Source organism: Lissotriton helveticus, chromosome 3_1 (genome assembly GCF_964261635.1).
Source record: "Lissotriton helveticus chromosome 3_1, aLisHel1.1, whole genome shotgun sequence".
NCBI lineage: Eukaryota > Metazoa > Chordata > Amphibia > Caudata > Salamandridae > Lissotriton > Lissotriton helveticus.
In genome coordinates this window covers 457,533,018-457,557,732 of record NC_136061.1, presented here as the reverse complement: position 1 = coordinate 457,557,732, position 24,715 = coordinate 457,533,018, and the positions used below count along the sequence as shown (strand labels likewise).

Genomic DNA, 24,715 nt, shown 5'->3' with positions numbered 1-24,715 from the left:
GTCCTGTACCATTGTGTGGACACCTGTGACTAACTTATTTAGGTCACAATTCTTGTTGTTCTGTGGCACTGTCAGGGAGAATAGGTTTTTCTTCTTTTTCTTCTTCTTTTAACGTGGGCGGAGTGCAGTGCACTATCTCCTTATAAAGTGTATAAGAGAGCGATAGGTAGCAGTATATATTGACTGCCCCTTTTTGGAGTCACTGACATGTTTTGACGCCCTTGGACTGGGTCTTTTGTTGTATTGCTCGCCTGATTAGCCAATGCAGACCAGGAATGCACAATACCTGGTCCTGACCCTTTGGGGGTTTGCAAAAACGTGCTGATCCACCCTATAGCTTGCCACAGTAACCAGTCAAAGTGCTGCGAGGCCTCCGGGTAGTTACGCGCTATATAAGTGCAATTTTTCATTTCATTTCATTTCATTTCACCCCACATCTGGACCGCATAGTCCAGGAAAAGAATTCAGTCCCAGAGATGGAGTGTTACCAGGCAAGCCACCAGTTGCTTGGGGTTACAACTGCCAATGTGACTAATGAGGCGTCATTGCTATCATCCTTGGGCCCTACTGTAAGGACTCCTGGGGTATTGTCTTAAAATCCCTTTGTACTCTTTCTTGTGGTTGCTTTTTGCACCAAAGTCCTCTGGAACTCCCTTTAACTCTGCCAAACCTTGGGTGGCAACCGTCAACCCGAGGCGCCTCACCATTACTTGTGACCTTATTCGACCTGAATAAATGTCATTCTTGGTGCCAAGCACGGTTACTGCTGCCATGGGTGTAGTCAAATGTTACTGTTGTGCACAGTGAGCTTAACTCAAGGGGCCTCGGTTAACGTTATTTCAAGGAGTGGTAGGTAGTATCTATCTTTACCTCCAGAATAGATCCGCTATATGTAACGCTATTTTTATGAATTTGGAACTGGTCACTGCAATCACTGTTCATGGGGGGTGGGGGGGGGTTAGGTTGGCAGAGACTCCAAGTCATGCTCACAATGTCACAATGTTGATGCTTCATTAGGTAGTGGCATGGTGCAGTTCCTATGCTGGCAGCACAATTCCCCCCCCACTGGAGCTGGTTTTATTTCTGCAACCCAATCAATGCTATTGCACATTGCTAAAATGTATGACAAGACCAAGAGGGTAATGGTGTTAAAATATAATTTGGGTTGAAGAGACTACTACAGTTAGCAAATTATGCTTGTTAAGGTGTTGTCCCTATTTCACAAATTGCTGGAGAAACCATGACGCACTTAGCATTATCAATTAGCCATTCATTCAACTGTAGATAACTTGGGTAAAGGGAAAAAACTGAGCCCTCTTTAAAAAAACATTAACTGTAATCATAATACCCTCCACACCCTCTGAAGGTTGAGGACCAAAAAACAAAATAGTGAAAAATTGTATGCCATTGATCAGGAGCTACTTGTAAATTCTGCAAGTCTCCAAAAGGATTAGAATTAAACAATTTATTTTCAACAGAAATGGGACAAGAAATAACATATTTATGAACATCTGAATATACTGTAGGCCACAAAAAACATCTAATTACAAAATCTAATCTAATGCAATCCTAACTCCTTTGTGGCCTGAATAAACTGAATCATGTTTGAGAAGTGTGGCTCAATGGTTAGAGCAGCAGACCCTGATGCAGAGGTCTGGCCCGGGACTAGGGTTCAATTCCCGCCTCGGCGGGTCTTGGGCTCAATTTCCTTGGACCTGATAATTCTCGCCTCGGTGCCTATTCCAATCATGAGTCCCACTCTGCAACTCTGGGCAATAGCTTGCTTAAACTCCACAACTGCCTCAACAGCGCTGGGATGCCTGGCTTCACCTTGGGGGTGCCCAGGAGTGGACATTTCACAGGGAAAAGCCAGGAAGGGTTCCACAGCGGTATGCGTACAGTGCCAGCAAACCACGGTTGGGGTATAAGTGCGCTTTACAAGTACAAATTCATTTAATTTCATTTCATGACATATTCACATTACACCCATTTGTAAATCTTTAGTAGGTACCAAATTTGCTCTCAATAGAATCAGTTGCCTGGTTTTAAGTGATCATTCAAATAAAGCTCCTGGAGCCCTGTAGAAACCACTTTCTTGTGAACCTCCTTAACTTTTTCCAAAAAGGACAGAACAAATTCCAATGAACTAATGGTAAAAAAAATGTATTTAACAATTTTTAAAATGTAAAAATTAAATTACATAAATTAAAAAATGTCCACGGAGGGGGCGTGGCCTGATTGGCAATGGAGTGTGGTGTGTGCCTTGGGAGCTCCGGCCTGCCGCCAAAGTTTTTAGCATGTTTGCGCAGCCTTGCGGCATCTGGGGAGCGCGGATCGAGCCCCCTGGCAAGTAGAAGCCTCTGGGACCTGCATAGCGGCTTCGGTGGACCCTACTTTGGGTGGAAATAGACCCTACCTGGCCTGCCTGTGCCTGGCGTGGCTTGAGGTGCCCGGGGCTCTCCTGGTGAGTAGGCTGTGACGAGGGACATCGGCAGCGGCGCCCGGGAGGAGTGAGTGCCGGGCTGGTCCTGTCCTGCGTGGACGGAGGCTGCGCTGGTGGGTCAGTCTCCGGCGGCGGGGCTGGACGGAGCCGCCGGACAAGTGCGGGAGCCGCCGGAGGAGTGCGGGGACCATTCCGGAGCTGTGCGCTGCTGACGTTCGCCGGCGATGCAAGCTGCCGGGAGCGGAGTGAGACGGCGTGGGCGGCGGGCCCCTATATTGTTGGCGGACTGGGCAGCTTGGGAGACCTGCAGGCGCGCCCGCCATTTTCTTCTCCCGCGGAGGGGGCGCGGCCCGCCATTTTGCCTGGACGGCCGCGGCCGCCCTACCGAGGGGAGTCCATATCGCCTGTGGGACAGAGAGCTGGAGGGAGTCTCAAGAGCGCATTCAGCGCTATGTGTAGAGTCTGGACCCTTGGCCCCCTTAAGACTGTGTGCTGATCTTTGCCTGGAGCCGTAGGCGCTGCTGCGGAGCCCGCACGTCCATTGGTGGATCTCCCTGGCTACTGGGGCCTGTATGGAGTGAGAGGGGCCCTTACACGCCGAACCTTCCACGGCCTATCACCCCTGATGGCCCGACTGTCTGGCACTTGTGCTGCTGGGGACGGGCGGGGGCTGCGGACAGGCCCTGGGCCGGGGGCCTTGGTGCAAGCCTCGAGTGACCTGCCTGTTTGTTTGTGCTGGTGGCCGCTCTGCTTGCGTCTGGGTGAGGCAGTGGAGGAAGACCTCGACACGGCTTGTGGAGCCCGGGTGAGCTGGAGAACAGGGGCTCGCTGCCTCACAAACTGCTGCGTGGGAGTGGGATTCCACCCTGGTGACCTGTATGGTATTAACTGTGTAAGGAGTCAACCCATCGGGGATGCGCTGGGTGTGCTGGGGCCCCCCGGTTCTGGAGCTGCACTAAGAGCGGGACTGATCTTGCTGCCACGATATCTCTCTACTTTTGAGCATTGTGTATAGGCAGCTCCCCTGCTGGCGCCACGTGATGTCGCACCCGGCCAGCTGACATCTAGTCCTTGGCTGGAAGCGCTCGGTGCTGTCACTGTGGCCCTGGACAGGGGACTTTTGAGTGGGCCGGAGCTAGATTTGGGAGGCCGGGGCCTGTCGGCATTCACATCTGCTACTCCTTACTGAGGCGTGGGTGAGGCCTGCCACAGAGGTTCCCCACGCGACACCGGCTGTGTCTTGGAAACGCTCGCCTGGGGGTCTATTGGGGTGCTGGGGACCCCGCATGCACTGCCTCTAGCTGGTGAAGCCTTGGCCGGCTGGGCGTTCTTATCGTTGGTGCCTTTGGCCTCTTGTTACTGCTGTTTACCCTGGTCGGTGCTGCGGTGGGCCGGTGGTGTCCTGGACGGCGGCCCTGCTGTGGAGTGCATCGCGCCCCACGATGACGCGCTCTAAGAGGGGCAAGGACACAACGGGGGCAATCCCCAAGGACAACTCAGTGGCAGCTATGTGGGGCAAGACGATTGCACAGGCCCCGACTGACTCTGGCCCAACACCGGGGGGAGATTCGCCATCGGTCACGCAGGCGTTCATGACCTCCTTTATGGCGGAGTTAAAGATGGAGATAGGCTCCCTACACACCGAAGTGCACTCCTGCGTCAAAGAGCTGGGGAAGGATCTGGGCGACCTGGTTGACGGTCTTGAACGGATTGTGGATACTCGCACAGAGGAGCAGGAGCAGATATGGCAGCGCCTGGCCGTCCTTGAGGAGCAGAACATCGAATTGCAAGTCAAGCAAGAGGACTTAGAGAATCGGAGCCATAGAAATAATCTCCGCATCCGGGGAGTTCCACTCGGAGCGGAGGGGAAGGTTGCCCTCACCTACGTGGCGCAGTTATTGCACAAAGTCTGGGGGGATGTGGATGCCTCGCCGCCAACTCTGGACCGGGCCCATCGGGTGTCGGGCCCGGCTGGGCGCCCAGGAGTTCAACCGGACATCCTCACCAGGGTTCACTTCTTTGTGGAGAAGGAGGCCATCCTCAGGGCAGCGCATGCTAAGCCGGACCTCACATAGGACGGACACCGCATTCAGATCATTCAAGAATTAGCGCCAAACACACTGCGGCGACGGCGAGCTTTCAAACCCATCACCGAAAAGCTACGAAGCTTGGACATCCCTTACCAATGGGGGCACCCGTTTGCGCTCATCTTCACGTGGGAGTCCAAGCGCAGGGTGGTGCGCTCTTACAGGGAGGCGGCCCAGCTACTCCACATGGCGTCCTTGCCGCCGGCCAGCCCCTCGAGGCCCTCCAGCACGACGAGGATCCCTGCCCGACCGGCCTGGTCCACGGTGAGACATCGCCGCAGATCACCGCCCATAGATGAGCAGACGATGTCACCGGCGAAGCAGGACATCATCCAGCATATCAGATCCGTGGAGTGGGATGCGGCTGGCTCTAACTAACAACCGAAAACACAGGGATTGACTCACCTCTGGGTGCATTATGTCCACCTTTGGCGCTAGAGAGGCTTTCCCTTCCATTCTGTGGGGGGGTATTGAAGTTCTTTCCCAGCCATCTTTTGGGCCATTTGATTGCATTGTTGGGGGGGTGGGGCTCCTGTAGAAGTTCAGTTGGTTACGGGGTGCTACCCCTCTTCTTGGCTGTTCTGGCGGGAGTGACATCCCAGGGATTGTCTGACCTTAGGGTATAGGATGTCCCGAACCTGGAACAGGATTGTATGGCCCTGTTGGCCACCTTTTGATCCTTCTCTTCTGCTCCTACTTCTCTGTCTCTTTTTGGCCTCTTCTTTCTGTCCTCTTCTGTCCTTTAGATGTGTCGTGGGGGCCTATGCGGCTGCGTTGCGTTGTGGGTGGGCAGACGGAGGGGGTCCTTGGCATCTGCATGTTCCCCTCGAGGAGAGCTGGGGGGTTGCTGTGCAGGCTGGCCTGGGACCCACCATGACTGGGAATCTACCTCATCCACTGAAAGTCTTGACGCTTAATATCAAGGGCTTGAATTCCCCCAATAAACGGAGACAGAGGTGGCACTATCTGCTCCGGCATAGCCCTGACATCATATTTCTCAAGGAGACCCACCTCTTACAAGCCGATGTTCGGCGTATGGCGCACACTAAATTCTGGGCTGCAGCAGATACCAAGACAGCAGGTGTGGCAATACTGTGTAGAAGTGGCATCAGGCGGGGGGAGGCAAAACCCTTTAGGAGTGGGGATGGTCGCTTCCTTAGGGTCACAGTGGGGATTGGACGGCGCCAATTTACCTTATGTAATGTGTATGCACCCAACCAGATGCAGGACAGATACCTCCTAACTCTCTTACGGGACCATGTGCCGCAGGCTGATTCCTGGTTAATATTGGGGGGAGATTTTAATCTGGTATGGGATCCTAATAAAGACCATAGTGCTTTAGAGGGATGGGGACTATGTCGCTAGCCCTACGAAATCAGATCACGGACCTGGGCTTGCTGGACGTATGGAGGTATCACTCCCCGGAGCTGCGGGACTACTCGTACTACTCCCCTGTACACCGCTCGTATTCCAGTATAGATTATTTATTTGTTTCCCACACTTTGATATGGGACATGCTAAGGGCCTCCATGTCTGACATATTGCTCTCGGATCATGCCCATGTCTAGTTGCTCCTACAGGACCCAGCCGCTTGCTCCACCCGCGAAGTGCGGTGGCGCCTGCCGCCGAGTATTCTCCGGGACCCAGCTGAGGTTGACAGTCTGCGGACTGCCATTGACTCCTACTTCGCTCACAATGACCTTCCGGAGATGCCCTTCCCGGTGGTGTGGGATGCCTTCAAGGCTGCGGTCCGTGGTCACATTACCTCCTTATCGATTGCGCGGGCGCAAGAGGCGAGGATCTTAGAGATCAACCTTACAGGAGATATCAAAGCTGCTGAAAAGCGGGATCAGGATCGCTCCTCCCTGGCGTCGAGGCAGCGGCTTGCCAATTTCAGGGGCCAGCTGAGAATTTTGTGCACAAACAGGGCTGAAAAGGCACTGTTGGCGCTGAAGCAGCGGTACTTCGAGGGGGGAGACAATGTGGGCGGGCTACTGGCGAGGCGTCTGAGGGTGCAGGTGGCTAAGAACCATATCGCTAACATCCAGCTGTCCGACGGGGCGAGGGTTACCTCGGAAAAGGATAAATGTGAAGCATTCCGGGCTTATTACACTGCGTTTTACAAGGCTGAGCCACTATCTTTCGGACGTGGTGGCGGATGTCTTGAGTCGCCTTCCGTGGTCACCGATACACCCCCATCACGCAAAAGTCCTGGAGGTCTCTATCACCGAGGAGGAGATAACGGAGGCCATGAGGGATCTCCCTCTTGGGAAGACTCCCGGCCCAGATGGCCTACCCCTGTCTTTCTACAGCATGTTCCAAACGCAGCTCCGACCGCACTTACTGCGACTTTACGAATCTTTCACTGATACAGATGGGCCGTCGTCTGATATGGGTATGGCAGAGATAGCGCTTATCCGCAAACCGGGAAAGGACCTATCACACTGTGCATCCTATCGCCCCATCGCCTTGCTAAACACCAACCTCAAAATGCATACTAAGTTGCTGGCGAAGCGCCTGGACCCCCACTTTCCGGGTCTGGTAGACCCGGACCAGGTTGGCGTCATCCGCAATCGACAGGGGGCGGATAACGTGCGTAGACTTGCACACCTGGTGGGGATGACCCACCACTGGGATATACCGCCCTGCCTTCTATCGCTTGATGCGGAGAATGCATTCGACCGGGTGGATTGGGTCTTTCTGCGAGCAGTCCTACACAAGATAGGGCTTGGACCGAACATGATTGCCAAGGTCATGGCACCGTATATCGCCCCACAGGCCAGAATTAGGGTAAATGGGCGACTCAAGGCGCCCTTCTCCATCCATAGGGGTACCCGACAGGGGTGTCCCCTTTCATTGTTGTTGTTTACCCTGGTAGTTGAACCCCTAGCGGAACTGATACGGCAGGCACCGGACATTCATGGTATCTGTCTTGGAGGACGAGAAAATAAGGTGGCGCTTTTTGCTGATGACCTTATCTTCACCTTGACCATTAATCACGACAAATCTTGGGCCCTGAATCTCACAATCCCAAAGGAGGAGATCCCCGTGCTTGAGAAGCTTGTGCCGTATCAATGGGCCTCCAACTCCATTCGCTATCTTGGCCTCCAGCTGACTCCCTCGCTGGACACGTGGACGCAAGTAAATTGGCGGGAGTGTCGAAAGACAGTCCTGGAGGACCTACGGCGATGGAAACCCCTAGCGATCTCCTGGCTGGGTAGACTCAACGCCATTAAGATGTGGATCCTAACCTAAAATTTTATATTTATTTCAATGTCTCCCCACTCCCATCCCCCTGCATCATATACAAGGTCTCCAACGAGACCTAACGGCTTGCATTTGGGGCGTACGCCTCCCATGCTTCTTGCAGAGGCTCCTTATGTCACCACGTGATAGGGGGGGGGCTGGCTTGTCCCAACTTAGTTGATTACTACTGGGCCTCACACCTCTGTTTTGTGGTGGAATGGACGTTGACGGAAAGTGAGAAGGTATGGCTGCATATGGATCGGGCGGTGACTGGGCGCACCATCTGAGACCTCACATGGCTGCATCGGGTGGCGCGTTCTGGGAGTGCGTATATAGCGGTACCCACCAGAACGGTACTGGATGTGTGGGACAAGGTGGCAGAGCGCAGAGGTCTCACGAAGTTTCCTTCCCCGCACACCCCTCTAGAGGGGAACCCGCTTTTTCCGCCGGCTTACCGTACGCGTGCCTTTGCTGCGTGGGCGAAGGGAGGATGCAGGACGATATGTGACCGTATGAGGGGGGAGTGTTTAAAACCTTTGCGCAATGTAGGGAGGAGTTCCGTGTCTCTTCGATGGCGAACCAGCAGTACGCACAGCTGCGGCACTGGGCTTCTGGGTTCGAGATTCTATCCGCCCCTTCACCCCCTTTGAAAAGCTGGTTTGCTCCTTTGATTAATCCAAGGGGCTGATATCCCGGATATATCAGATCCTACAACATCCTCCAATAGTACCCACTCACCCGTACCAAAGGCAATGGCAATCGACTTCTGCAACGGCCATTACGCCTGCACAATGGAATCGGCTGTGGCAAGATATCCCCAAAATCTACCGCAGCATCCCACAACGGGAGAATGCAAATAAAGTAATGACCCAATGGTATTATACTCCACTGCGGCTGCATGGGATGTTTCCTGCATCTTCCCTCTTGTGTTGGAGTTGTATGACTGCATCTGGGGACTTCATACATGTGTGGTGGGCATGCTCAGTGTTGAACATGTTCTGGAAGGAGGTCCTTAGTCACATTAGGGGGGTGTTGGGATTTCCGCTGCCTGAGGCCACGAACACGATTCTTTTGTGCATTAAACCCACCAGTTTGAAAGCACTCACTCAGAGTGACTGGATTCTGGCGCTCCACATGCTGGGGGCTGCTAAACAGCTCATAGCCTTATGTTGGAAACGGACTGAGGCCCCCCCAGTTGCCGCTTGGTTTCTGCGCTTATAGCATTTCATAGCTATGGAGCTCTTCACATCGCGGCTGAAGTGCAGCGATGTCCGCTTCAAGGCTGTTTGGCAACCTCTGATTAAATATCTCTGCATGGTTGAACGTGCGCGCTATATGCCCGCCAGGCTTAGGACGCTGCGCCTCTTTGACGATGCAATTGTTCCTTCTGACCCTGGCAGACTGCTCCCATAGGGCATTGATCACCTACCTGCCTGTTTGCGATGCCCCCCTGGACCAGGTCCCTGCTAGCGTATGTGGCGACGCACATCCTCTCCCCTACCCGCACACATCACTCTTCTATCCTCTGGTCTGTCCTATTGTCTCTCTTTATTTTTTCTAGTCTCATGGTTCTCCTTCCTGTTTTGATCGGTCTGTATTTCCAGGCTTGTTACATGTCCGATGTAGTTGTGGATCCTAAGGGGTCTTCATGTACGTTATGCCCTATAGCTCTGCCTCTAAATACCCTTTCACGCGGCCGGCCCCTCGAGGGTTGTAGGCTATACGCTGTGTTACTCCTTTCACCCAGTGGCTGACACATTTCCTTACGAGGCGGGCCCTGTATAGGGTTGTAGGCTTAACGCTGTGTACACTCGGACTTGATGTTTGTGTTTCTGTCTGAAAATAAAATAGATCTGAAACAACAAATCTCCACGGATAAATTACACAAGTTACAAAAAGACCTGTTACAAAAAATTATAAAAGATAAAAAATTTTAAATCCAACTCTTTCATTAAAACAATGAAATAAAAATATTTTTATTATCAAGAAACATCATTTTAATAGCAAAATATTTTAAAACGAAATTCTTATAAATTAAAAACTTAGAACAATATCAAAATGAAATAAAGAAAACAGAAAACATTACATTGTCATTTTGCATAATTAAAAAACAAAAAAACTAAAAATATAATTTGATGAATAAAAATTCAAAAGAATGAACACAATTGTAAACAAAAGAAACTTAAACATTTTAAAATGTAAATTTCTCCCTACCCTTCAAATCAAAACAAGGCTCTTAAAATTATTATACAAAAATAAACAATTCAAAAAAGAAAAACCCTTTAAAAAAGCATATTAATTACCAAAATAAAACACACAGCAGTATTTTAACACTAAGATAAAAAAATTATAAGAAAATGCTAATTGTACCTGTAATATTCTGACCCAAAATACTTTTGCTATCAAGGTGTACTAGACACAAAATATGTGTTACATGATATTCTTTCCACAATATTTTGTCAGAACACATTTATCACACTTCACCAGTAGACACTAGTACTTTCTTCAGTTTTACTTAGACAGAACAAAAGATTTGAGAAAATACAACAAACTATGTTAAATATGACCCACTTTAGATGGGTTTAGTCATATTCGAACAAATGTCTTCCGCTGAATTTCTTGTAGTACACACGCTATCAGCAGGCCGTTATGCCTCTGCCTGTCAAACCTATAGCTCATTCTACAAGAAATAAAATGGCTACTGCTTTCTTGGTTGAGAAATGTCCCAGTGTTAGACATATGCAGCATAGTTACATGGACGTGGCAAATAGGACATGGAAGTGGCTACTAGGAAGTCTATTTGTACCTTTACTAAAGACTACAGTCTATTTGCCAAACAATCTTGATTGTCTTGCTGCTTAAATTTAGAGACTTCAGGTTTTAGGAGGATGAGCTTGCTAATCTATTCTATGTTTTTGACTATCAATGAGGATTCTCTGATACAGAAGGACATGTTACTTGAAATACAGGTTCTGCATCATTGGGTTCTTCAGAGAAGTCTGAAACTAGCCTCCCTCATCTACTTTTTCAGTGATGAGAAGATCTTAAGTTAACTCTAGGTTTGCATAAACTCACCCAAAAGAACTGACAGTCTTATTATAAGTTTGAACCGCACTGGTGAACCGACCGTCCTATGATAACTTAGGTGGCTGGACTGCCATAGGACCATTGCTGCCGTCAGGGCTCTGTGATCCCTGGTGGTCTTGAAGTGGCCTGAGGCCATAATATGCTGGCGGTGCAGCAGCTACACTGCCAAGCATATTATGAGTTTCCTCACTGCCCTCCTTTTCATGGCGGGGAGCCCACCATGAAAAGGGTGGCGGTGAGGAAACTATGGGCGCCCTATAGGGACCTTGGTGCATCAGTGCATGGGGGTGCATGCAGTGGGGCACATGGTGTGCCACCCTGCCTTTCTACACCCCTAGTTCTTGCACAGCATGGACTTTACAGTCTATGCCATGCTGGAACGTGCTGTGATGGTCCCACCGCTGTGCCTTTCTATGGCTCTCCTCTGAGCCTTTAAAAGGCAGTGCCCTGGGCCTACCGCCCCAGGAATTACAACTTGTAATCCGGCGGGTGGTTGGTGGTGACGTTTGGCAATGTAGGAGCAGGGCCGTGGCATTACGCTACGCTCCCACACCGCCAAACTCCAAATCACGCCCTGAGTCTGCTATGCAACTAATAGTACACGACATGCTGGGACATGGAACCTACCAGTTTCTTAAATCTATAAATGCAGAATCTTCCTACTCTCCCATCATATCAAAATGTGTGTTCTCTTTTCCAAAAAATAGCATCAACAATAGGTCTAATGAGGTAAGATCTCAGGAACTGGGAGAATTGTCAAAGAATTATCTTTTTTTCGCAGTTTCTGCACTTTTCTAAATAGTAGTCAATATTTCCTAATTTGAGGTTTTTACCTACTTGCCGTTGTTGGTGGTGGAAGCAGATTTGAAACTGAATAGCTATACATTTCTGAAAAGTAAACCCCATTCTGAATTCAGGGAGAGGTCAATTGTGTAGATTGCTCATGTTTTCCAAAACAACTAATCATTGATTGAAAAAATAATGAAAGTAAGTAGGAACAAATAGGTCCAAATGTTTTCATCTGTAAAAAAAATTCCCACGGTGGTCAGTCTACAAAGAGAATAAATATACTGTTATGTCTGTCAGACTCTTCTGATCGATGGAATATATGGTGTTTTATGTGTTCCCCAAAAACATTGAATACCCCGAGCCATCAGCTAAGCTGCAGTTTAACCATCCACTAATTCATATGGTAAAATGTTTTTAATGAAAAGCAGACATGAAGGAAAGAGTGCATTTGGAAATGAGCCGAACATTTTGAGGTTAGGAACAGTTGTTATTTGTACAAATCTGAATTTGGGGATAGTTAAAATATCGTGATCCAGAGATCATTTTGCAAAATGTGTTCTTCCTTGTAAATTGGCTTACATTTTGAAAGCCACACATGGAGAGAAAGTTGGTTGGTAACAACAAGTGTTCCCACACTTTTCTCAATAAAAATGGTACCACACTTGTGTAAATGGACCTATCACGCATGACAAGGATGGTCCTGAATGCAATGTGGACACATCAAGATTTACCTTTTAATTTCAGTCTTTCTGGGGATGTGGGTAGCTGTTGTATTTGACCCAAGGTAACATAGTTGTCCCAGACATTTCCGAAAATGAGACAAGTCCAAGGTGGAGTGGTTTTCATAAACCCCACCAGTTCTCCTATCCTTGAAAGCCCTTCAACAATCAAGCTTTCCCAAAAAATCACAACTTTTCCTCACCTGTTTGTGAGGAAATGTTCCATTGTCTGCAGGGATTGACAAACATCCAACAATTCAGTATTACTGTTGTTCTCCCAAAAAATGGCACTCCAAAATGCAATGTGAAAACAGCAAGATTTTTCCTTTGAAATTCACTCAGTCTGGGAGTGCAGCAGTAATTTGGTCAGGAGATGGCTGACACCCAGGGAAACCTACCAATCCCCACCATTTCTGAAAACTATACACATGAGCAAGTACTAACAGGTGTGGCTTGCATGAATCCCACTATGAGTCCTTATTTACAATGCCCTGCAAACATCATACTTTGGCAAAAATCTTGGACTTTCCTCGAATAGCTGAGGAGGAAGCTTCAGAGTCTGCCATGATTGACAGAAGTACAAGCACCAAGCATTACCACACTTTTTGTTTGTAGCCTTATTGCCTGCAACAGGAACTCATCAAAACTTGGAACAGTGGGAAGACAATGATACGGCCTTCACATGGTTGAAGTTTTGTTTTGTTCCTATGACTGGCATTAGGTACATTGACACATGAGGGGCATTATTTCAATCACCCAATTGCAGAAATTGATCGACTTTTCTTCCACATAAATTTGGTAAAAATTGAGTTTTTGAACTCTAGTTTGACGTTCACAGCATGTTCTCTGTAAGATAATGTGTGGGGATCTACGTAAGCAACATCAACTGGCTTCATATGGGTTACTAGGTTTCAGAAATGCCCAGTGTTGGTAGAGTTCCTTGGGTGGCAATCGATCCTGTGCCAAAACTGGGTGTGTTAGATATACTTTAAAGTTTGCAGGGCATTTTGGATCAGAAAACATGCTGGGATCCACTCAATTCACACCATCCTGGATTCCAGTGGGTCCTTAGGTTTCAGAAATGCCCATTGTTGGTAGGCTTTCATGGTTGCCGGCTGACTTGAGCATCACATCCTCCGCATTTTGGGCCGGATGTATATAAACTAGGATTAGGGATTTCTAAATAGCGATTCCATCCGAATCACTATTTGAAATTTGCCATTCCTTATGTATGAAACGTTTTGTTTCATATTTGCGATACTTAGTGGGTATCAAATCAGCCTACCTATTGAATTTTAATAAGGTAGGTCGCAGTTTGCGACCCATTAGGAATCGCAGCCATCACAAGGATGGTGGCCTGATGAGGTCAGTAGTACACCATGTCTGTGATTGCGTTTTAATATATATTTTTTGGGTTGAAATCCAACACGTTTTCCTTGATGGAAAATGGGATGCATTTCAACAATGAAAAATGAAACGTTTTGTTTCATTTTTTTAAGAGCAGGCAGTGGACCGTGCTAACACTGCCTGTTCGTAAAAGTTTTTTCAACATTCACAAAGGGGAACTTTGAGTTGAAGGTAAAATGTGATTGTTTTGCGACCGCATTTTGGTCACAAAACATTTGTACATGCCAATGCGATTCGGTATTAGGAAGGGACACCCTAAACATGCCCCTTCCAAATACCGAATCACAAAACACAGCTTGTGATTTGGTAACAAGTTACCCAAACGCAATTTGGGCTTGGTACATTCCCAAAAGCATTTTTCTGTCCCCAAACAAGACGATTCTGCGATTCGCCCTGTTTGCGACCGCAAAAATGCTTCGTACATATGGCTTTAAATGGATTAAATGAACATCAGAGGTTTTCAGCATCTCTTTGTATTCGGCCAATCAGACTTCTTTTTCCTCTCATTTACCTATGACTCAGATAATTGTATGGTTTCTCTGAGCAACCGATTTGAGGGCTGATGTTGCAATACTGGCTTATGTTTTAATGTAGAAATTGAGAAATAGCCTGCATATGCTATGGAAGCTGAAAATGCCAAGTCTTACTTAAGATAAGAGCACATTCTATCATTTCGAATTGAAGAGTTCCATCACTGCATGTAGGTGGAAATATTCTTCAGTAAAATCCCTATAATGCATGTAGCATTTCTTTCTGTGAATATTGTGAATATGACAAAAGAGATGTATGTGCAGCTCTCTTGTATAAAACAGCATTTTGGAAGTGTTCAGCATTGAAGTCATTTCTGAATTTCTCAGTATACACCACACTCAAAATTTGCTTCATTCGAGTCTCAATTTCTTTTCACTCCAAGTGTTACAGGAATAAACTCGAACTGTCATATTTAATCACACAGCAAACATTAATGTCATACCAAAGCTGAAAGGCATGGTATTTAATGAATATCGATTTTGCTTACCACCTCATTTCTATAGAAAATATTATAAAGATTCAAGGACAAAACTGGTTGGCCTCCCTTTGAACTATAAGTAAGGCCAGATATGGTCTCTTTGTGTTTTTCAGGCTCACTATGACTTGGCTATTGGGGTTGCTTTACTGTGGCTAAATGATTCCGAAAACCAAACGCCTCCAGAAGATGAACAGGGGTGAGTTCAATATATGTACTGAAAGAACCTATCTATTCACAATGATAATTTAAATACATTTTCCTGAGCATGGTTAAGTTGATAGAATTCGTCACATACTGACTTTCCATGTTTATTCCATGCACAAGAGCAGACTACCTGGGCACCCTGTCCTGTCTTCACCATGCCACACAGTTAGATGGCAACCAGGGTCGGCTTTTGGTGCTTCCTACTAGCGAATGAGTTGCAATTCATACCTCACAACCTTTTGCATTAGCTTGGGGTGAAATCTTAGGATATGGTCTCACGAATTGCAACAATCAATTTATTGGGAGAACGCCTATTTCTAGCCCTAGGTTTGATGCACACTGGGCTTTGCTAAATAATTTTTACAGACATTGCTGGGTTACCCAGTCTTATTGCTGATTTGCAGAAATGTATAAACATCAATTGTAGTGAGGTAAGATTTTCTGCACTGGCTGTAAATCTGTCCGTAGGAAGTCTGCCTAGTGCACTTTGGTCAATGTTAGATCCTCAGCGGCGGCCTGGAGAAAATAGCAGCCAGGGGGCCCAGTCGTGAGCCAGGTTAATAAGGGAGACTGCCAGTGGGCATGTGTGAAACCCCCTTAGGTGTGTGGCACCTGCCGAAAGCACATAAGCTGAGAGGTATGGTACAATCTCTATAGGATAACTGGTAGCCCTTTACTAACGGGTGCTGTATTTTGTGGCATTTATCATACGAGGTACATTAGGTCCCTTGTACGGTACATTACAAGCAGACAGCGTACATGTTTGTTTATTTTCTTAACTTCCTCAAAACACTGAAATTAGGCTTGTTGTCTTATCATGAAAACTAACTAGCTTGTCTTAGTCCTGATAGATCTTTAGCAGTTTCTTGAGTTTATGAAGCATATTGAAGGTTTAAAAAGAAGCATTTGCAATGCTTTCGATCTCGCCTTTGGGACCTTCTATGTATTTAGCTATGCAGCACATTAGCCTGGGTGCTGAAACATCTACTGCTCGTGACATGCCAGGTATGGGAACACATGGAGATAAATATTGCCTCTCAGCGGTTAATGGTATAGTTCAAAGCTCTGTTTTTAATATAAAAGCAAGGCCTTTGGTGGTCATATCACTGAAAATACAAGATTCGAAAAAAATATAATTGTCTACTGGTGCTCGTGGAAGACAATTTCTATAAACTGGAATCTAGAGAATGCTAAAGTGGTTCTGGTATTTTACTGACCTCTGCTGGTCGTTTTCTATCAGGAAAGTTAAATAGAGGCAGTTGCCAGAAAAATTCAAAAAAGAAAGTCCCTCAGCAGAAAGCAATTCCGGTACTTTACTGACCTCTGCTGCTCATTTTCTATCAAGACAGTTAAATAGAGGCAGTTGAACAGAAAAAAAATCCCTACGCGGAAGCAGACAAGTCCTAGGGCTGATCTCCAGAGCCCGCAAAGTACATATACATATAAGTATACACTAAAGTATATACTAAAGTATATATACTCAAGTATATACTGAAGTATATACAAGAGATCTCGAATGCTCAACAAAGGGCCACATGTATCAAGCATTTTTGATTTCGCAAATGGGCCAATTCTCAGAATTGGCCTGTTTGTGAACTCAAAAAATTATATTTCACATATGCTAAACCCTTTTTTGCTATTCCGTAACCTGTTATTTGGAAGGGGAGTGTTTAGGGCATCCCTTCCTAATACTGAATCTCAGTGGTATGAATAAATGTTTTGTCACTGTGAATGCATTTTCAACTTCAAGTTGGTGGTAGCCTATTTCAAAATAGAAAGGGGTGCCTAAGGGACCCCTTCCCTTTTCTGAATGTATGCAAAAACTTTTTTAAGTGTAGGCAGTGCTCCCAAGGACCACTGCCTGCTATAAAAAAATGAAAAGTGAACTATTTTTGTTCTTTTCTAAAAGCGACCTGTTTTCCTTTAAGGAAAACGGACTACATTTATAAGAAAAAAGATTGCTTTATGTAAAATTGATCACAGATATGGTGGTCTGCTTACCCATGCAGGCTACCATCTCTGGGATTTTAGCAATCCCTAGGAGATCACAAATTGCGACCTACCTCATTAATATTAATGAGGGAGGCAATTTGCGACCCCCTACACTATATGAAACTCTTGGAGTTTCATACATTTGTAATAGCGATTACCTAACTGCCATTCACTGAAAAACACAAATAGGCAATCGCTACTACAAATGTTAATACATGTGGCCCTAATTTCTTTATTTGCCCACACGGGTATCAATTTAGGCTAAAATAGAAGGGTTGCAAGACGAATTCCACACGAAATCCATGTTGGTTATCTGCTGTATGCTTAGTACGATTCAGAAAAGGGGGTGGTGATGGACAGAGCATCTGAATTAAGCAGAACACTCCTACCAAGTCAAAAGATCAGGGCTTGATCCATCACCGTTTTTTAGCTCACTGCACCATCCCAGCTCAGAACCTGGCTATATGCAAATTAGTCTGACCCTGGCCCAGTGCATCATGGGAACAGGGCAGACCAAACTACCAAGCCAATTCTTTACTGGAAAGGAAACAAGCTTCCGGGGACCGGTTTCTGGCATTACAGCCGTCTTCGGCCCGGCTTGCTTGAATCCTGATGGTGCAGTGAGCAAGGGACTCATGTCTGAGCATACCCTTCCACTCCTATAGTGGCCAAAACAATTCAGAAAAGGGGGTGGTGATGGACAGAGCATCTGAATTAAGCAGAACACTCCTACCAAGTCAAAAGATCAGGGCTTGATCCATCACCGTTTTTTAGCTCACTGAACCATCCCAGCTCAGAACCTGGCTATATGCAAATTAGGCTGACCCTGGCCCAGTGCATCATGGGAACAGGGCAGACCAAACTACCAAGCCAATTCTTTACTGCAAAGGAAACAAGCTTCCGGGGACCGGTTTCTGGCATTACAGCCGTCTTCGGCCCGGCTTGCTTGAATCCTGATGGTGCAGTGAGCAAGGGACTCATGTCTGAGCATACCCTTCCACTCCTATAGTGGCCAAAACGATTCAGAAAAGGGGGTGGTGATGGACAGAGCATCTGAATTAAGCAGAACACTCCTACCCAGTCAAAAGATCAGGGCTTGATCCATCACCGTTTTTTAGCTCACTGCACCATCCCAGCTCAGAACCTGGCTATATGCAATTTAGTCTGACCCTGGCCCAGTGCATCATGGGAACAGGGCAGACCAAACTACCATGCCAATTCTTTACTGGAAAGGAAACAAGCTTCCGGGGACCGGTTTCTGGCATTACAGCCGTCTTCGGCCCGACTTGCTTGAATCCTGATGGTGCAGTGAGCAAGGGACTCATGTCTGAGCATACCCTTCCACTCCTATAGTGGCCAAAACGATTCAGAAAAGGGGGTGGTGATGGACAGAGCATCTGAATTAAGCAGAACACTCCTACCCAGTCAAAAGATCAGGGCTTGATCCATCACCGTTTTTTAGCTCACTGCACCATCCCAGCTCAGAACCTAGCTATATGCAAATTAGTCTGACCCTGGCCCAGTGCATCATGGGAACAGGGCAGATCAAACTACCAAGCCAATTCTTTACTGGAAAGGAAACAAGCTTCCGGGGACCGGTTTCTGGTATTACAGCCATCTTCGGCCCGGCTTGCTTGAATCCTGATGGTGCAGTGAGCAAGGGACTCATGTCTGAGCATACCCTTCCACTCCTATAGTGGCCAAAACGATTCAGAAAAGGGGGTGGTGATGGACAGAGCATCTGAATTAAGCATAACACTCCTACCCAGTCAAAAGATCAGGGCTTGATCCATCACCGTTTTTTAGCTCACTGCACCATCCCAGCTCAGAACCTGGCTATATGCAAATTAGTCTGACCCTGGCCCAGTGCATCATGGGAACAGGGCAGACCAAACTACCAAGCCAATTCTTTACTGGAAAGGAAACAAGCTTCCGGAGACCGGTTTCTGGCATTACAGCCGTCTTCGGCCCGGCTTGCTTGAATCCTGATGGTGCAGTGAGCAAGGGACTCATGTCTGAGCATACCCTTCCACTCCTATAGTGGCCAAAACGATTCAGAAAAGGGGGTGGTGATGGACAGAGCATCTGAATTAAGCAGAACACTCCTACCCAGTCAAAAGATCAGGGCTTGATCCATCACCGTTTTTTAGCTCACTGCACCATCCCAGCTCAGAACCTGGCTATATGCAAATTAGTCTGACCCTGGCCCAGTGCATCATGGGAACAGGGCAGACCAAACTAACAAGCCAATTCTTTTCTGGAAAGGAAACAAGCTTCCGGGGACCGGTTTCTGGCATTACAGCCTTCTTCGGCCCGGCTTGCTTGAATCCTGATGTTGCAGTGAGCAAGGGACTCATGTCTGAGCATACCCTTCCACTCCTATAGTGGCCAAAACGATTCAGAAAAGGGGGTGGTGATGGACAGAGCATCTGAATTAAGCAGAACACTCCTACCCAGTCAAAAGATCAGGGCTTGATCCATCACCGTTTTTTAGCTCACTGCACCATCCCAGCTCAGAACCTGGCTATATGCAAATTAGTCTGACCCTGGCCCAGTGCATCATGGGAACAGGGCAGACCAAACTACCAAGCCAATTCTTTACTGGAAAGGAAACAAGCTTCCGGGGACCGGTTTCTGGCATTACAGCCGTCTTCGGCCTGGCTTGCTTGAATCCTGATGGTGCAGTGAGCAAGGGACTCATGTCTGAGCATACCCTTCCACTCCTATAGTGGCCAAAACGATTCAGAAAAGGGGGTGGTGATGGACAGAGCATCTGAATTAAGCAGAACACTCCTACCCAGTCAAAAGATCAGGGCTTGATCCATCACCGTTTTTTAGCTCACTGCACCATCCCAGCTCAGAACCTGGCTATATGCAAATTAGGCTGACCCTGGCCCAGTGCATCATGGGAACAGGGCAGACCAAACTACCAAGCCAATTCTTTACTGGAAAGGAAACAAGCTTCCGGGGACCGGTTTCTGGCATTACAGCCGTCTTCGGCCCGGCTTGCTTGAATCCTGATGGTGCAGTGAGCAAGGGACTCATGTCTGAGCATACCCTTCCACTCCTATAGTGGCCAAAACGATTCAGAAAAGGGGGTGGTGATGGACAGAGCATCTGAATTAAGCAGAACACTCCTACCCAGTCAAAAGATCAGGGCTTGATCCATCACCGTTTTTTAGCTCACTGCACCATCCCAGCTCAGAACCTGGCTATATGCAATTTAGGCTGACCCTGGCCCAGTGCATCATGGGAACAGGGCAGACCAAACTATCAAGCCAATTCTTTACTGCAAAGGAAACAAGCTTCCGGGGACCGGTTTCTGGCATTACAGCCGTCTTCGGCCCGGCTTGCTTGAATCCTGATGGTGCAGTGAGCAAGGGACTCATGTCTGAGCATACCCTTCCACTCCTATAGTGGCCAAAACGATTCAGAAAAGGGGGTGGTGATGGACAGAGCATCTGTATTAAGCAGAACACTCCTACCCAGTCAAAAGATCAGGGCTTGATCCATCACCGTTTTTTTAGCTCACTGCACCATCCCAGCTCAGAACCTGGCTATATGCAAATTAGTCTGACCCTGGCCCAGAGCATCATGGGAACAGGGCAGACCAAACTACCAAGCCAATTCTTTACTGGAAAGGAAACAAGCTTCCGGGGACCGGTTTCTGGCATTGCAGCCGTCTTCGGCCCATCTTGCTTGAATCCTGATAGTGCAGTGAGCAAGGGACTCATGTCTGAGCATACCCTTCCACTCCTATAGTGGCCAAAACGATTCAGAAAAGGGGGTGGTGATGGATAGAGCATCTGAATTAAGCAGAACACTCCTACCCAGTCAAAAGATCAGGGCTTGATCCATCACCGTTTTTTAGCTCACTGCACCATCCCAGCTCAGAACCTGGCTATATGCAAATTTGTCTGACCCTGGCCCAGAGTATCATGGGAACAGGGCAGACCAAACTAACAAGCCAATTCTTTACTGGAAAGGAAACAAGCTTCCGGGGACCGGTTTCTGGCATTGCAGCAGTCTTCGGCCCGGCTTGCTTGAATCCTGATGGTGCAGTGAGCAAGGGACTCATGTCTGAGCATACCCTTCCACTCCTATAGTGGCCAAAACGATTCAGAAAAGGGGGTGGTGATGGACAGAGCATCTGAATTAAGCAGAACACTCTTTTGGCCACCACAATTGTGGAAGGGTATGCTCAGATGTGAGTCCCTTGCTCACTGCACCATCAGGATTCAAGCAAGCCGGGCCGAAGACGGCTGTAATGCCAGAAACCGGTCCCCGGAAGCTTGTTTCCTTTCCAGTAAAGAATTGGCTTGGTAGTTTGGTCTGCCCTGTTCCCATGATGCACTGGGCCAGGGACAGACTAATTTGCATGTAGCCAGGTTCATAGCTGGGATGGTGCAGTGAGCTAGAAAAACGGTGATGGATCAAGCCCTGATCTTTTGACTGGGTAGGAGTGTTCTGCTTAATTCAGATACTCTGTCCATCACCACCCCTCTTTTGAATCGTTTTGGCCACCACAAGTGTGGAAGGGTATGCTCAGATGTGAGTCCCTTGCTCACTGCACCATCAGGATTCAAGCAAGCCGGGCCGAAGACGGTTGTAATGCCAGAAACCGGTCCCCGGAAGCTTGTTTCCTTTCCAGTAAAGAATTGGCTTGGTAGTTTGGTCTCCCCTGTTCCCATGATGCACTGGGCCAGGGACAGACTAATTTGCATGTAGCCAGGTTCTGAGCTGGGATGGTGCAGTGAGCTAAAAAACGGTGATGGATCAAGCCCTGATCTTTTGACTGGGTAGGAGTGTTCTGCTTAATTCAGATACTCTGTCCATCACCACCCCCCTTTTGAATCGTTTTGGCCACCACAAGTGTGGAAGGGTATGCTCAGATGTGAGTCCCTTGCTCACTGCACCATCAGGATTCAAGCAAGCCGGGCCGAAGACGGCTGTAATGCCAGAAACCGGTCCCCGGAAGCTTGTTTCCTTTCCAGTAAAGAATTGGCTTGGTAGTTTGGTCTGCCCTGTTCCCATGATGCACTGGGCCAGGGACAGACTCATTTGCATGTAGCCAGGTTCTGAGCTGGGATGGTGCAGTGAGCTAAAAAACGGTAATGGATCAAGCCCTGATCTTTTGACTGGGTAGGAGTGTTCTGCTTAATTCAGATACTCTGTACATCACCACCCCCCTTTTGAATCGTATGCTTAGTACACAGTAATATAAGCAGAGCTCACAGTCAGCGCACCCTCCGCTTCAGACATAAACAATATCTATCTATCTATCTATCTCTCTATATATATATACATATATATATATATTGAGTACATGAGGAGGCTCATGCCATGACAACACATTCAAGGAATAACACTCCATGAAAAAACACACAGCGCACACTGAGCAGATACATACCTACAATACCTTCCTATTTTTGAAAAATGAAGGTAAATATTATAGAAAAGTGGAAAAAATTCCTAAACCAGATTTCACATCAATTAAATCTATAACAAATGTTCTTGCAACATAGTAGTCCTTGAATTTTGCGGGCATGCCACGCTGCATGAAACTATGTGAGATCGGACCCAAACCCTTTGACCCACCTGTGAATCTATGTTAGACTCAGTAAAGTTGACAGGGTCATAAGTTGTAGAGACAAAGTTAGGATCCCAGGGTATAGAAACCATGCTATCATATCCATTGCTGCAATGCACTTCAGAATTCACCCCCAAAAAATCATTAAAGGATTCTTCATCACAAATCCTAACAGATTGGATTTTCCGAGCCTGATTAGATGTAATTTTGACTACATCTCCCTGCTCCACCAACCTTTGTTATGCAACAGAACATATCTTTTTGAAACTTTCTCTGTTCTTACAGATGTTGAAAATATAGATTCACATTTGTTCCCCCTGGTGGGAACCCTGACCAGAAACCAATCACCAATCTTCAACTCTATGTTCTTGACATTATGTTTCTTATCAAAAAGTTAGTTTGGATGAATTTTACTAGTGTTCACTCTATCAGTCACAGCACCCATAATGACTGCTTTTGTCAAAATGCAAAGACAGCTACATGTACCAGAATGGAGGGAACTGGTTGAGGCCACTTGAAAGAACTAAGCTTAGTGAGATGCAAAAAGGAAGTCTCCCCAACCACCGGCACAAACTGCTACATTACAAATATTGCACCCTATATATATGACGCCCAAACTCCAAGGCCGGATTGCCCCTGCTTCCACATCGGGTTGCCCCAGGTGACATGCTGCAGAGGCAGACTTTCTGCACCTGGCGTGGCTGTGCCCCCAGGTGGGCAATTACTGGACAGAGGGTTTTGCACGAATCTCTCAGATGGTGGGCATGGAGCTAACCCCCAATCCCCTCCTACTAGCTTTACTGGGATATGTGCAAGACACTTCAAAAGCCACATGTAGATTTGTCGCCGTCGCACTCCTCCGCACAAAGCGCGAAGTCACCCTGCATTGGGTTTGGGGGGGGCACGCAGTGCCCTACTATGGCTAGCTGACTCAAGAGCCTTATCTTCTGCGACATGACTAGTGAGCTATATGCTCAGATGCAGCATCCCACCTCTCGCCCAAAGACACTTGGCAGCCTGTACGTACATACCTACTTCAACCAAGCACAACTGAATAAGACCGATAATTATATAGCATGTGAAGAGGCGCAGCTGGGCCATTACTGGAGCTGCTGCCCTGCGCCAACGGCCGCGACCCTCTCCCCTGTCTTTCTCTGACCCTTCGTACCCACGGGTACGGATACCTGCACTATAATCAGCACACTCAACACGCATAGATCTGGCCCGCTCTGTTCCCCCTTCCCGCCCTACCCCTGCACAAGCACAGTCCGAAGCCAGACTGCTCTCTCTGACCACATAATCTGTCTCACTGTTCATCTTTTTCTATAATGGCAATATGTACAAATTGTCACCCTACAAGTTGTGAACAATTAATGTAAAGCTACAAATGAAGATTAAAAAAAAAGTAAGATGCAAAAAGGAAAGTAGAAAATATCAGAAAACATGTCCTGGTTCAGGTCTTAGAAAAGGGACTGCCTCTACGAAGATGGGACTTTTAGGGAATGTAGTGATTTTCGTAAGAGTATACGAAACTGTGTCACAGTATTACAGTTTGCTGCAGACCAGCTGGACTTGCACATGCAGTCATGAAAATAGAGGAAGGACCAGTGTTCGTGTGTACTGGCTGTGATCCCCAACAGAAGCCTTACCTATATGAATCAAAGTTTTAAGCACTACAACTGTACAACATTGAAAATGAACACAGTAAGCCATGAGCTTGCAGGACCAATGTAACTGCTGGCCAGATGAAATATATTTCTTCTTAAGCCAAATATCTTCTATTGTTTTATTGCGCATTCTTGAGGAATTATAGAATCACATCTTATACAAATTGCTGGCGTTTTTTGAGGTACGGATTTCTGATGGCTCTAGAAGAGCTAGGAAGAGTTTCACTAAAAATCATCACAATAAAATAAAGTTGTTTCTATAACTGTTTATAGCTGGGATCCCTTGATGAAAAGGATCAATCCCTAACTTCTAGACGTGAAGAACATGCTCCATCTACCCTATCCCTAGGCTTCCACCCATGGCAGAAGTCAACTTTCCATTATTACTTTGCAGGACTCTTAGCGTGCCTGTGGTTTCACCAAGAAGATGTATATATGGAAGTTATAAAAAATCACAGAGTTCATTTTATGGTTT

At 47.2% G+C, this 24,715-nt stretch overlaps 1 protein-coding gene across 2 annotated transcripts in view; it reads left to right on the top strand.

Annotated features, from left to right (window-relative positions):
• C3_1H2orf80 (chromosome 3_1 C2orf80 homolog) overlaps positions 1-24,715 on the top strand; it is a 301,817-nt gene that overhangs the window by 144,599 nt on the left and 132,503 nt on the right. For both annotated transcript variants that reach the window (XM_078680339.1, XM_078680338.1), the window contains exon 4: positions 14,901-14,983. In XM_078680339.1, coding sequence (XP_078536465.1) covers positions 14,901-14,983 — 83 coding nt within the window. The remainder of the gene's footprint in view (positions 1-14,900; positions 14,984-24,715) is intronic.